Raw genomic sequence first — 13,553 nt, forward strand, 5'->3', positions numbered from 1 at the left:
CAATTGGTAGTTGATCGTTGTGTTGCCCCACTACTACCCGTAGACCTTCACCATCCGCCTTTAGCTGTTTCATTGCCCGTTGATTGTGAAAGCGTTTCATGTGATACCCAGCTTATTGTCGAATCAATGCCATTGAACTACCGAAAAATTGATTTTACTGCCTTTCAAGCATATTTGCAGGATGTTAATTGGTCTGTTTTGTATGAAATCGATAACGTGAATGAGATGTCTTCGCTATTCTGTGATATTTTGTTTCAATGGCTCAGTTCTAATCTTCCATTAGCAAAACGACCCATTGCTACTCCTTGGACTACAGCGTACCTACGTAAACTCAAGCGGGATCGCAATGCCTGGCAACGCAAACATCGTCGTTTTCATAATGCTGAGACACAAAGAATGTTCAAACACTCCAGTGAAAGTTATCGTAAATTGAACGCGCGGCTATACAAAGATTACGTCATGCGAGTTCAAACTGACCTTCGACGAAATCCCAAGAAGTTCTGGACATTTGTCAACTCAAAGCGAAAATGTTCATCCATTCCTCCAAATGTTTGTCTCGACGGCGTGGAGTCTAACTCAACGGTGGATTCGTGCGAGCTGTTCGCAACATTTTTCGCTTCGGTATTTGCTGGAAATACTGCTTCCGACGCCGAAGCTGATGTCGCTGCTATGGACGTTCCTGAAAATTTAGTGCGTATGGATACGTTTATAATTACTCCTGAAATGATTCTTGCCGCTGCGAAGAAACTGAAAAAATCATATTCAGCCGGACCTGATGGAATACCCGCTGCAGTTTACACTAATTGTACTGCTGCTTTAGCTGAGCCTCTGTGCATTATTTTCAACAAATCTTTCGAGCAAGGCATTTTTCCTGAGATTTGGAAGCAATCCTTCATGTTCCCTGTATTCAAGAGTGGTGACCGTCGTAATGTAAGAAACTATCGAGGCATAACAAGTTTATCTGCTGCTTCAAAGCTTTTTGAAATAATTGTAAGCAATGAGCTGCTCTTTCGCACTAAACATTATATCTCAACTGAACAACATGGGTTTATGCCTGGACGCTCGGTCAGCACAAATTTATTAGATTTCACTTCGACCTGCATTTCGCGTATGGAGGAAAAGGTACAAATCGATGCGGTATACACGGATCTAAAAGCAGCGTTTGACCGAATAGACCACCGAATACTCCTTCGAAAGATGTCGCGATTAGGTGGAACTCAAAAGTTCATTGATTGGTTATACTCTTACTTGTGTGGTAGAGTTTTACGAATAAAATTGGGCTCGAGCGTTTCATCTCAGTTTACGAATGTGTCAGGAGTACCTCAAGGCAGCAATATGGGTCCGCTTCTGTTCTCTTTGTTTTTCAATGATGCTATTTTGCTGCTCAGTAACGGCTGCAGATTAGTTTACGCTGATGATTTGAAATTGTACCATGTAATTCGATCTATTGACGACTGTGTCCGGCTCCAACAGCTCCTCGATACATTTGTTGCTTGGTGCAAAAGAAACTGGCTGATTATCAGTACTGCGAAATGTCAGGTCATAACGTTCCACCGAATACAGAATCCATTGCATTTTGATTATCAAATTGATGGACAAACGCTCCAAAGAGTTGATCATGTTAACGACCTTGGTGTTTTGTTGGATGCCAAACTTACATTCAACCTACATCGCTCATCTTTGATTTCAAAAGCAACACGGCAACTGGGTTTTATTGCCAAAATCGGACGTGACTTCAAAGATCCCCATTGCTTGAAGGCATTATACTGTTCATTGGTTCGACCGCTACTTGAGAATGCTAGTTTAGTTTGGAGCCCGTATCAGATTGTTTGGAACTTACGGATTGAACGTGTTCAGAAAAGATTTGTCCGACTGGCTCTAAGAAATCTTCCCTGGCAAAACCCGCTTGACCTTCCACCGTACCCCGATCGCTGTCGTCTGATAGGTCTTGATTCATTGGAACGGCGCAGGAAAATTCAACAAGCTGTGTTTGTGGCAAAACTAATCAATGGCGATATCGACTCACCGCAACTTTTGTCTCTACTTGATTTCCGTGCCACGCAACGATTGCTGCGTTCTACTAGCCTATTTCAACCGAGATATCATCGAACGACGTTCGGATTCCATGAGCCGATAACTACATGTATAAGAACATTTTCCACTGTTGAAAATCTTTTCGATTTTAATGAACCGACACATAAGTTTATTCAGAAAGTGTTACGATCGAATATTTTATAACTTGACTGATATATTCATTAAGACTTATTATATTGTCAGATGAATAAATGGAATAAATATGAGAAATATGAGAAAAGACCTCGCTGCCAATTCTTAGTGCATGACTTATGCAAAGTACCTATTTACACTACAAATCCTTCCACATCGGGGAACATAAGACAACTAAGCAATTCCAGAAACGATTAGCAAGTCATCAGAATTCACATCCTCTAATTCGGGTGAAAGTTTGCACACGTTTCCAGTATGACAAAACATTTATTTTGCACAGATGCAGAGACCAATTCGATTCAAGACTGATTTTCAAAAAGGTTTGCAAAAATTATTTTTACATGCACATTCTTCTAATACAAGAAGTTGTAGGAAATCAATTGGGCACTCCTAAAAAATATATATTGTGAAAATAAGTTGAACACTTTTTAAAATTTATAAAACCAACCGAAAAAAGCGGGTGAGTAATGTCAGAAACAAAACTAGATGACATGAATACGAATAAAACTAGCACGCTTCATTTACAATTCCGCAAGGATGGCTTTTATCGTATCAAAGAACGTTCGCTGGCAACTCTTCAACGATTGAATCAGTGCCATCAAAGAGAGTTAGAAATCATCGCAACAACAAAAACCCGCCATGGCTCATTTAACATAGAATCGACACCAGTGCGAGAGTGAATTTCTCTCGATGACATTTTTGAGAATCAAAGGTTGGCACGCCGCTGTGGGGATCTTCTCTGAAGCAACAAACGGTCGCTAATTCTCGTTTCGCGATCCGATTCTATACAGGCAGTTGATGATTGCGATAGAATCATTTTACTATTGCCGCTTATTCCAACTATGTGCATATAATCTTTGTAAAAGTTGCGTCTATGAAAATGTATGTGAATGCTCCACACAAGGGTTTTGAAATATTGCAACCTAGTATGAGAATCATCAAGTTGAATCATCGACTCGATTTTCTGCGATAATTGTCAACTTGCGATTCTTTCTTGGGAAATTCCACACAGCAACGATCATTATCAGATTGTAATTTTTTTAAGGGCCGAGAAATACTCAGAGTATGAAGTGGAGCGAAGGAATGTAGAACAATTCTCTCGCGGTTCATGCATTGAGAGACTCGAGTTCTTGTAGCATATTCTACCGGATTGAAAATGTTGTATACAATATAGATAGCAATATAGCAGCTTCTGTGAAATTTTCGGCAATCACCAACACTGCAATTCCGAATATCAGTTTTTAAAATTAAAAAAATTGAGTAGTAAAGAAGGGGAAAGCTTGCACAATTCACACAAACGATTAACTAATCGTTTGTGTGAATTGTGCAAGCTTTCCCCTTCTTTACTACTAAAATTTTTTAATCGATGCTGCCTACTTTCATATGAAAATGATCGAACAGAAAAAAGAAAGACATACACGTTCAAAGTTTTTTGCATACTCTGAAGTCAACAAAACGTGTTCAAACCAATATACACACTCGAAAATTTCCTTATTAGAATCTTTCAAACTGTAAACCTTCACTAAACTGATTATATTCACTTCCGATTTGCATATTTCAACAGATAAGTAATTCTAATAGTTCTTTAGATAACATTTGGAGCCATTAGAAGGGCTGATTTTGTATAATGTTTCCCATCGTTGTCCACTTTTCGTTCTACTTTGCTCCAATACAAAAGGAAAACTGGCTCTGCGAACGTCCGGCAATTGATTCAATACTGAACAGAATTCTTGATACTGGAACTGAGCTCTGAACCTGAATCATCCGAAATGCTGCACTTGCTTTACTTCCTGCTCAATCAATTGCGCAGGCTAGAATAAACTAAATTTATCAAGTACCAGCGATGCTTTTACAAATTGAGAGTAAGACTAGCTAACTGAATGAGAAAAAATATAAGCAAGGCGTCATGAGTTTTCTTTTTTTGAGACTCGTTTATACCAAACATTTCATTTTTCTGTTATTAAGTTTAAATGCCCAGAATGTTTCTATAAAATCTGAGAAGGTTTCCTGAATTCTGAATTTGTCTTTGTGAATGCTCCATTACAAAAAAATACTATTGAACTTACCTTATCTGTGATTCCCAAAAGGAGCACAAGAATCAATGATCTTCCTATTATGAAACGTTTCAGTTTCAAGTAGCTAATGTAGATGCTGTTTTGGAATCTCATCGTAGTTGTCGATGTCTCTGGTGGAACAGTTTCTTATAATCACCAGTTGTTACGGTTTTCTTCAACTACATCTAAAGAACTCAATAAGGTTGTTTCTCACGTAAAAGGCCGTTGGGATGTTCTCATTTTGAAAGATATCACTGCAGGACAAAAAAAAATATTATTTTGCATACTTACTACACTACAATTGTTGTAAATCGTTTGAATTATCATTAATGTACTTAAGTGATTATAGACGAAGTTGAAAATAAGTGAACAAATTTCATTTGAAAAAGCGATAGTGTTGATATATTGTTGATAGTGTGATATATCGTAGGAATAGAAGCAAACAGCAGGAATCATTCGAGGGTAGGGTTCAAGAATGGGTTCAAAAGGTGGGGAAAGTACAAATATTCGAAAGAAAAGTGCATCATCCACAATATTGACACTGTAAAACAAATTCTGAGAACGAAGTATGAATTGTCTAGTAATTTGCAATTTTGCATAATAAGTCATCTATTATTCAAACTTAATGTTGAAAAATCTTTCATGGAGGGAAGCGTTAGATTAAACCCCGAAACCGAATTTATGATTCACAGTAAATAAAAATAGTCAACATTATCTTTCCATATCACGTATTGATTGTAGATATTATAATGAATTTTGAAACGAATGATTTTTGATACGATAAATTTTGGTTCACTTAGGTTGATGTCAGAGTGAAAGCGTCACGCGATGCGTCGAGGCGCGCGTGCGAGCTAGTTGCATTTGATCAAAGCAAGCCTGTCAGAGTGAATGAGATGCGAAAACAGTACATCGCATTGAATCGCTTCGCTTCGGTTCGCGTTCCGCGCTCACTCTGACATCAACCTTAGACTTTAAAAATGTCTTCGTCGTTATCAGTATCACTGTCTGATTCGGAGTCAACATTTCAACAAAGTTGGGTTCGTTTTAATGATACTATGTATACATTAAACAGTTTGAAGTTCAAATGGCTGTCACTTACGGTTCCAGTGATATAATGGTATGAGTGACGTAAACGTCAAAACTGATTACTGCACTGGCAGAATTTCAGTTCCACAAATAAGCAAAATAAGTCATGATTTCAGAGAAAGAGTGTATTTTCATATTATGATAATACACCATGATTAAATGCATCATGAACTAGTTGGACCGATCTGCTGAAAATTAAGCGTAACGCATCTTTTATTGACGGCTATGACTTCAGGCGTATTATTGTTTATTTGCAGCATAAAATCAAGCGTTGTCCTCAACTATATAAAGACTTCAAATGACAATGAAATGTAATGGTATGATCAACGTATTTTTGTGCGTGCGATCCCATTATTTTTGGATGTTTTGAATAAATGAATTTTTCAAAAGCTTTCTTTGGAATATTCAAATAGTGAATATCAATGAGCGAATGATTCTTCTAAGAATCAATTTGAACTCAATCCATCTGATTACTATTTAATAATCTAGAAATTGCGTTTTTGCAGAGTGACTCCAAAATTACGTGTTCTTTGAACAGTTTGATCTCATTGCCATTGAAACAAATTTCCAGGAAATATGTTTGTTATGAACCGCGGCATGATTTAAATATTTTTTTAAATGTCTGTTTATTGGAATATGAGTTAAAATTAAATTATTAAGATTTAAATTGGGTGTTCAGCCACAAGTGGTGACTGTTCAGCCCTATTGAATACATGATTTGGTAATTACCACGAGGACATTATTTGCTATCGCAATTCTGAGATTTTTGTGTAGGGAAAATTCTAAATCTACTTGTATTGTGTAATGGGGAAAAGGAACTTATATACTAACTTACTAACTAATACAGAGAGCGAATCGATTCAATTGAAGATTGCATCGAGTTTTGTCGGAATTTGCTTATAATATTATGTGACATTACATCTAATGGTTCTATATTTGTGAGTCTGTGTAACTCATTTGTACTAAACCAGGGAGGACGCTTCAAAATCATTTTCAGAATTTTATTCTGAATCCTTTGAAGTGTTTTCTTCCTGGTGGAACAACAACTTGACCAAATTGGTACTGCGTAAAGCATGGCTGGTCTGAAAATTTGTTTATAAATTAACAATTTGTTTTTTAGACAGAGCTTAGAATTTCTGTTTATAAGAGGATATAAACATTTAATATATTTATTACACTTTGCCTGGATTCCTTCAATATGATCCTTGAAAGTGAGTTTTTTGTCATACGTTAAACCTAAGTATTTTGCTTGATCAGACTATGTCAATTAGAAACCATTCAATTTGAGAATGTGATTATTGTTTGGTTTTTTTTTTTTTTTTTTATTCAATAATATAATTATTTTTAAGGCACACTGCTTTAGCTCTAAGGTGCCAAGGACTTTTTCTAATTTTATTAACGACTAACTTAAAACTAGGATAGTATGATTGGATAATGTTGTATTGGGGTCGCAGTGGTCGACTTTGGCTGATCCAACCTTCAGCTGGCGGTCGGCACCGGCCGGTGGATGGAATATGTCATGAGTCTTCCAGATGACGTTGGCCGCATCCCTCGGTCCGTGTGGGTCCGCGGGAAACACCCCCAGGCTACGAATACCCGGCGGGTGGCCCGCATGACTAGAGCGACCTTCCGTGGGCGATGATGGTGATGTAAATATAACGAAAAAATATAGAGAAGTAAATATTGCGGAAAACGAAGTAAAATGGGGATATGGGAACGAAATGACTAAGAACGACAGAGATCTAATTAGTTGACATCGAGATGGAGAAGAGACGGGGAGGGGGGAAGCGAAAAGGTTAGTGACAGCAAGAAGATCTTGTTAGTTCCGATGAAGATGGTGGACAGATGAGGAATCGGGATAATCGGCGGAAGTTAGTGTCGAGCCTGCAGGTGAAAATAATTCTTAGCCACAGTTGAAATAACGTCGATAAATAGGAGGAACTTTCTAAGCAAGATGTAACAGATTACACTTGTATATTAATGTGTTTGAGGAACTGGTATATCAGAAGCATATATGAACTATCCCGACTCGCCAACACATCCCGAGCCGGAACCTCAGTCGGTCTACCTCGGGCCCTGAGGGATTCCAATAGCTCCGATCTGGCGTCGCGATACTCTACGCACGACCACACGACATGCTCGATGTCCTGATAACCGTCGCCACAGGTGCAGAGCCCGTTCTCCACGATCCCGATACGCCGGAGATGTGCGTTGAATGTATAGTGATTTGACATGAGTCGTGACATAACGCGAATGAAATCACGACTCACGTTCATCCCCTTGAACCAAGGTTTCGTCGATACCTTAGGGATAATGGAGTGTAGCCATCGTCCCAGTTCGTCATTCGTCCATGAAGTTTGCCAACTTTCGAGAGTTTTCTGACGAGAAATACTGAAAAATTCATTGAAGCAGATTGGTCTTTCATAAATATCACCTTCTAATGCGCCCACCTTAGCCAATGAGTCTGCCTTTTCATTTCCCGGAATGGAACAATGCGAAGGGACCCAGACTAACGATATCAAATAAGACCGTTCAGATAAAGTACTCAAATGTTCCCGTATTTTCCCCAGGAAATATGGGGGATACTTTCCTATTGTTTGGTTTAAGAAAAGAAGCTTTTGGCTTATGAGAAAAGATAATTAATTGCGTTTTTGCTGCATTTGGCTTAATTTTCCATTGTGACAGATAACCACTGAAAATATTTAAACTTCTTTGTAGGCGACTGCAGATCACTCTTAGATTTCTACCTGTGGCTAACAGACTTGTGTCGTCACAGAATAACGATTTCTGACAACCAACGGGTAGATTTGGAAGATCAGAAGTGAAAATATTATACAAGATTGGAGCTACGCTCGAACCCTGCGGAACACCGGCTCGTATGGGTAGCAACTCAGATTTACAATTCTGATAGCTAACCTGAAGAATACGATCAGTTAAATAATTTTGAATCATTTTGATCAAATAAATAGGAAACTGGAAATCACTGTCGAATGCTTTTTCTATGTCTACAGGGTCCGGCACTCGAAGTGTAACCAATTAAAAAGGCCATAAATTCAATTTGGAAAATTACTTTTACTTAATTCAAAGTACAAAATGTGTAAAAATAATACAAAATTCAGAATCAATTCACTTTTGCTCGATATGACCACCTTTTGCCTTGACTTGATGACTTGAGAGAGCGAAGGAGTTGCTTCGTTTTGCCGAAAGCGGTCAATTTCCGAATATTGTATTTTCTGACGAGAAAATTTTTCCAATTGAGCAATTCGTAAACTCTCAAAACGATAGGGTTTACTTGACCGACCGTTCATACGAGAATTTGAGTCATCGATTGGCCACCAGGAGGCAGCACCCGCAACAGATAATGGTTTGGGCCGCTGTAACCGCAGATGGGCGCTCTCAAATCGTTTTCATCGAGCCTGGCGTCAAGGTAAATGCGACATACTTTCGGGAAAGTATTCTGGAGGTTGCTTTGAAGCCGTGGGCAGACAAACATTTCGGTGGCAGACCATGGACGTTTCAGCAGGACTCGGCACCGTCTCACAAAGCTCGAGTGAACCAAGAATGGCTGAAAAACAACGTTCCGAACTTCATCACGTCCACACAATGGCTCTCGAATTCACCAGATGCCGAAGGTTTGTCTAGAGAAACCTCTATGAGCACTCTTTGGAGGCTCGGGTGAACAAGGGATCGTAACGTAGGAAATGAGAGCGAGGAATATTCGAACCGATGGATATTTGACTTTGCTAGGAAAGTTTGGCCAGATTCTGTTCCTTCGCAGAGCATTACTCGGGAATCTACCTATAATGCTCCTGGGTTGGACAGAATTGTATTCAATTCGGCGAAGAATCGGCCCGACCTCGCAAAAAAACGTTTGTTGGAATTGTTCAAAAAGTTTCTAGAGCAAATATTGTTCCACCTGACTAGAGGCAATTGAAAGCTATCGCCATTCATTTCGGAGCCGGGGAAACCAGCTTCCAATCACAACTCATATATGTTAGAGCCATTGCAATGTTGTCCTGCATCAGAAAATTGTTCGAAAAAATTATTTTTCGATGTCTAGACGTACGGCTTGTTATCAGATGCTAACCTTGTTTTCCGTAGAAATAAAGAGACGGATGATTGCCTTGCATTACTTTCGTCTGACATACAAATTGCCTTCGCTTAAAATCAACAAATGGCATCTGTATTTCTAGACATAAAAGGAACATTTGATTCAGTTTCCCTTGATGTTCTTTCAGACAAGCTCCACCAACATGAGCTTCCAGCGGTTTTAAATAATTATTTGCACAACCTTTTGTCAGAGAAGGTCATGCATTTTCCACATGACGATTAGGTAACATTCATAATTGGCTAGACCCGCTAGACTCATGCCTTAATTCGCTCCTCTATAATTTTTAAGCGAACGACATGAACAGCTGTTACTACCCCATGTACACCAAGACAATTGGCAGATAATGGCGTGGTTTCAGTTACTGGACACAAAGCTATTGATCTGCATAAACCATTGCAAGATACCTTAGATAACTTGTCCGTTTGGGCTGTTCGTCTGGGTATCGAATTCTCTGCGTAGAAAACAAAGCTGGTCGACTTTTCAAAAAAGCATGATCCCGCACAGCTACAGCTCCATATGATGGGAAGAATCATCGCGTAGGTTTTGATTTTCAAATAACTCGGGGTGTGGTTTGATTCCAAATGTACGTGGGGAGGACACATTAAGTATCTGATAACAAAATACCAACAAAGAGTAAATTTTCATCGAACAATAACAGGATCTTGGTGGAGTGTTCATCCGGAAGATCTAATACAATTGTATCAGACAACGATGGAACAACGTTTTCTTTCGCTCCCCTGCAATCTCTCATATTATCAAATTAGAGCGAATTCAGTATCGTGGTTTGGTAATTGCCTTAGGCTGCATGCATTCGACACACACATTGGTAGTTAATAAGATGTGAGGTAACCCCTAAATGACCAAACCTGCATCGGCCAGAAATAGTCGAAGACACGTTTTCATTCGGCACGTCAGAAAAGACATTGCACTTCGTTGTAAAACAAAAAGTGTTCTGTCAATAGCAGAAACTTTACGTCTGCTTAACGATTAAAATTGAACTGCCGAGTTTAGCACTAAGCAGTTCAGTTGAACTGCTCTGCACTGATGAGTCAAAGACGAAACGTAAAAATAATAAAAAAAAGGTAATGTGCCCTAGAACAAAAATTGGTTAACCCCTAAATGACCGAACCTACATCGACCAGAAATGGTCGAAAACACGTTTTCGTTCGGCACGTCAGAAAAGACAATGCACTTCGTTGCAAAACAAAAAGTGTTCTGTAAATAGCAGAAACTTTACGTCTGCTTAACGGTTAAAAGCAAGTTAAAGTGTTCTGTCAATAGCAGAAACTTTACGTCTGCTTAACGGTTAAAATTGAACTGCCGAGTTTAGCACTAAGCAGTTCAATTTGAACTGCTCTGCACTGATGAGTCAAAGACGAAACGTAAAAATCATAAAAAAGGTAATGTCCCCTAGCACAAAAATTGGTTAACCCCTAAATGACCAAACCTACATCGACCAGAAATGGTCGAAAACACGTTTTCGTTCGGCACGTCAGAAAAGACATTGCACTTCGTTGCAAAACAAAAAGTGTTCTGTAAATAGCAGAAACTTTACGTCTGCTTAACGGTTAAAATTGAATTTATTATTATTATTATTATTATTATTATTATTATTATTATTATTATTATTATTATTATTATTATTATTATTATTATTATTATTATTATTATTATTATTATTATTATTATTATTATTATTATTATTATTATTATTATTATTATTATTATTATAAATTATTATAAAAGAAATAAAGTGTATAATTTCATATCAGAATCGTATATAATGTTTAATCAAGCTGATATAATCTACTCAATACGTTGTTTTGATGTAATAACGTGTGATTTATTTACAATATTTCTCTAAAACAGAAAATTTTTGCATTTGATGTTTAGTACGTCTTTTTCACATCAATTGATAATCACATAAAGATTGTTACAATTTCTTTTTGAAGTGTTTTCAATGCATAAAAACAAAAAAATAAAACGTAGTTTTTTTAGAGTTAAATAATTTTTGTTTTCCAGTATGACTAATGTACACACCGATACGAGTTTATATTACTAAGAACCGACCATCGAGGTAATTCGCTTTTTATGGAAGTTGAGTTTATGTAGTGTGTCACTAAGGCAGAGTTGCCAGATCATTGTTTCAAAATTTCTCTGTATTTTATCTGCACTACAAAATTGTGATCAGGGTTAATTTTCGCGAGCAAATAAAAAGGTATGACAACTACCACCCAAAACAAAAAATCGGTATTGATCTGCATGAATAATAAATAATCGGCATTTTAGCAGAACATATCTGTATTTCTGTCGATATAAATACCTATGAATCGGTGTACCTGGCAACGTTGCACTAAGGGCTTTCTCGCTATATTAGTAGTGGTGGTCATATGGTTTGTCTGCTTTTATGCTGTATCATACGTTCGTCGGGTTCGTCGCTACAATAAATGATCATCACGTTGTCGTCATTCTCCACGGAAAGAAACAACGAACAACTTCACTCAAGGAATGAAAGAAAAGCACACTCACAAGTAGTGTTAGTGTTCGCAGAGTGCAGTATTAAGCATGAAAAATTCACAATTCTTTTATATGCAATAGGAAAACTTAAAAATTCAATTTGAAATATTATTAATCCAAAATAGTTATTCAAATGAACGTAACGATAGGTTTCAAACGAGGAATGTCTAACACTATCTACTGATTAATCAACAATGTGATGTCATAAAAAAGACAATTTTTTCCACTTCATATGCACACTGGTTGTTTTCATACCATTTGCATATATTGAAGGGTTGAAATTTTTACAACGATATGTATTAAAGACGAGCTAAATATTGGTATAATATTCCATTCAGGTCTAACCGTTTATATTTTCTGACCTTGTAACTAATAAACAATTGCTTTTGAAGTATCACTAATCGAGTCAAAAACTTTAAACACCTCCTCGTCAAATTGTTATGACTCTTGGATCTAATACCTTTTTATGGTTACTTTTTTATTAAGGTTGAATATCGCATTTCGATTTTATTCTCTGACACACGTTTGCTGAAACAAAAACAGAACACCATATGCAGCTTGACCGAATTTCTTGTATTATTAGTTGGTTTGTCACAATATATCTCCATTATGCCACAGATGCTAATTTTGCACAACCCACTACATTATTTGCAAATATTTCACAGAACAGCTGTTAATAATATGACATTCTTAATTAATATTGTGACTGTTAACCTATTGAATCATGCATATAAAATGAATTCCAAGAACAATATTACAATAATACCAAAATTCTATCTCTAAAATTCCAACGTTGTTCCAATACAAATACGAAACTGTTCGCTATTCTTTTCGCTGATCCTCTCTTTATAATCAAAACCGTGGCCTCACACGATCACTTCCATGTACATCTGTCACTCGCGCCTACCCAAGGTAAACTGAACATTTAATTTTTCAAGCAGTGACAATAATGAGAGAGAGTGAGATATAGAGATAGAGCAGTAGTAACTTTACAAGTTTGAGATCTTTTAGTATAGATCGAGTAAGCTTATATCGTAAGCTAGGCAAACAAGCTTTCAATGAAAAAAAAGTCAAACTTGGTTCGATAACAAATGCGCAAAGTTTATAGTAACTAGTAACGCTACTCAGTTGATTAGAAAAAAAAACCTTTTTAAACCCACCCAGTGGTGTAATGATGCCTTTCTTATATTACTTATGTTTTCATAAACATCACTAGAAGGTTCTGTCAAGATTTTTTTTTTCAAACTTAAATAAAATCAATAACTTTCTTTGGTATAAACTACCATCACGTTTTCAATTTAAAAATAGTTATGTTAAGTTAATATAGATTTAAATGTGGCAACCATGCACGCACGTTAGATGCACATCTTCCTCGAATTGGACTTCCCGAGACTAATCATTATGATTGTGGCGAAGGTTATCGCAATATTGACCATGTCGTTTGGACATGCGTGGAGTATCGTGATGTCAGATCTCAACTAATAAATTCCTTGCGTACACAAAGTAGACTATCCAATGTCGTGCTTGTCGTGACCTTCCTTACATGAAACTTCTTTATC

At 37.3% G+C, this 13,553-nt stretch overlaps 1 protein-coding gene across 1 annotated transcript in view; it reads right to left on the reverse strand.

The window, feature by feature from the left end:
- LOC131440619 (uncharacterized) overlaps window positions 1-12,897 on the reverse strand; it is a 57,203-nt gene extending 44,306 nt beyond the window's left edge. The window contains exons 1-2 of the mRNA XM_058612058.1: window positions 12,761-12,897; window positions 4,293-4,534 (exon numbers count right to left, since the gene is read on the reverse strand). Coding sequence (XP_058468041.1) covers window positions 4,293-4,394 — 102 coding nt within the window. The 5' untranslated portion in view covers window positions 4,395-4,534; window positions 12,761-12,897. The remainder of the gene's footprint in view (window positions 1-4,292; window positions 4,535-12,760) is intronic.
- Between the last annotated feature and the right edge of the window lie 656 nt (window positions 12,898-13,553).

This window comes from Malaya genurostris, chromosome 1 (assembly GCF_030247185.1).
Source record: "Malaya genurostris strain Urasoe2022 chromosome 1, Malgen_1.1, whole genome shotgun sequence".
In the NCBI taxonomy this organism is placed as follows: Eukaryota; Metazoa; Arthropoda; class Insecta; order Diptera; family Culicidae; genus Malaya; species Malaya genurostris.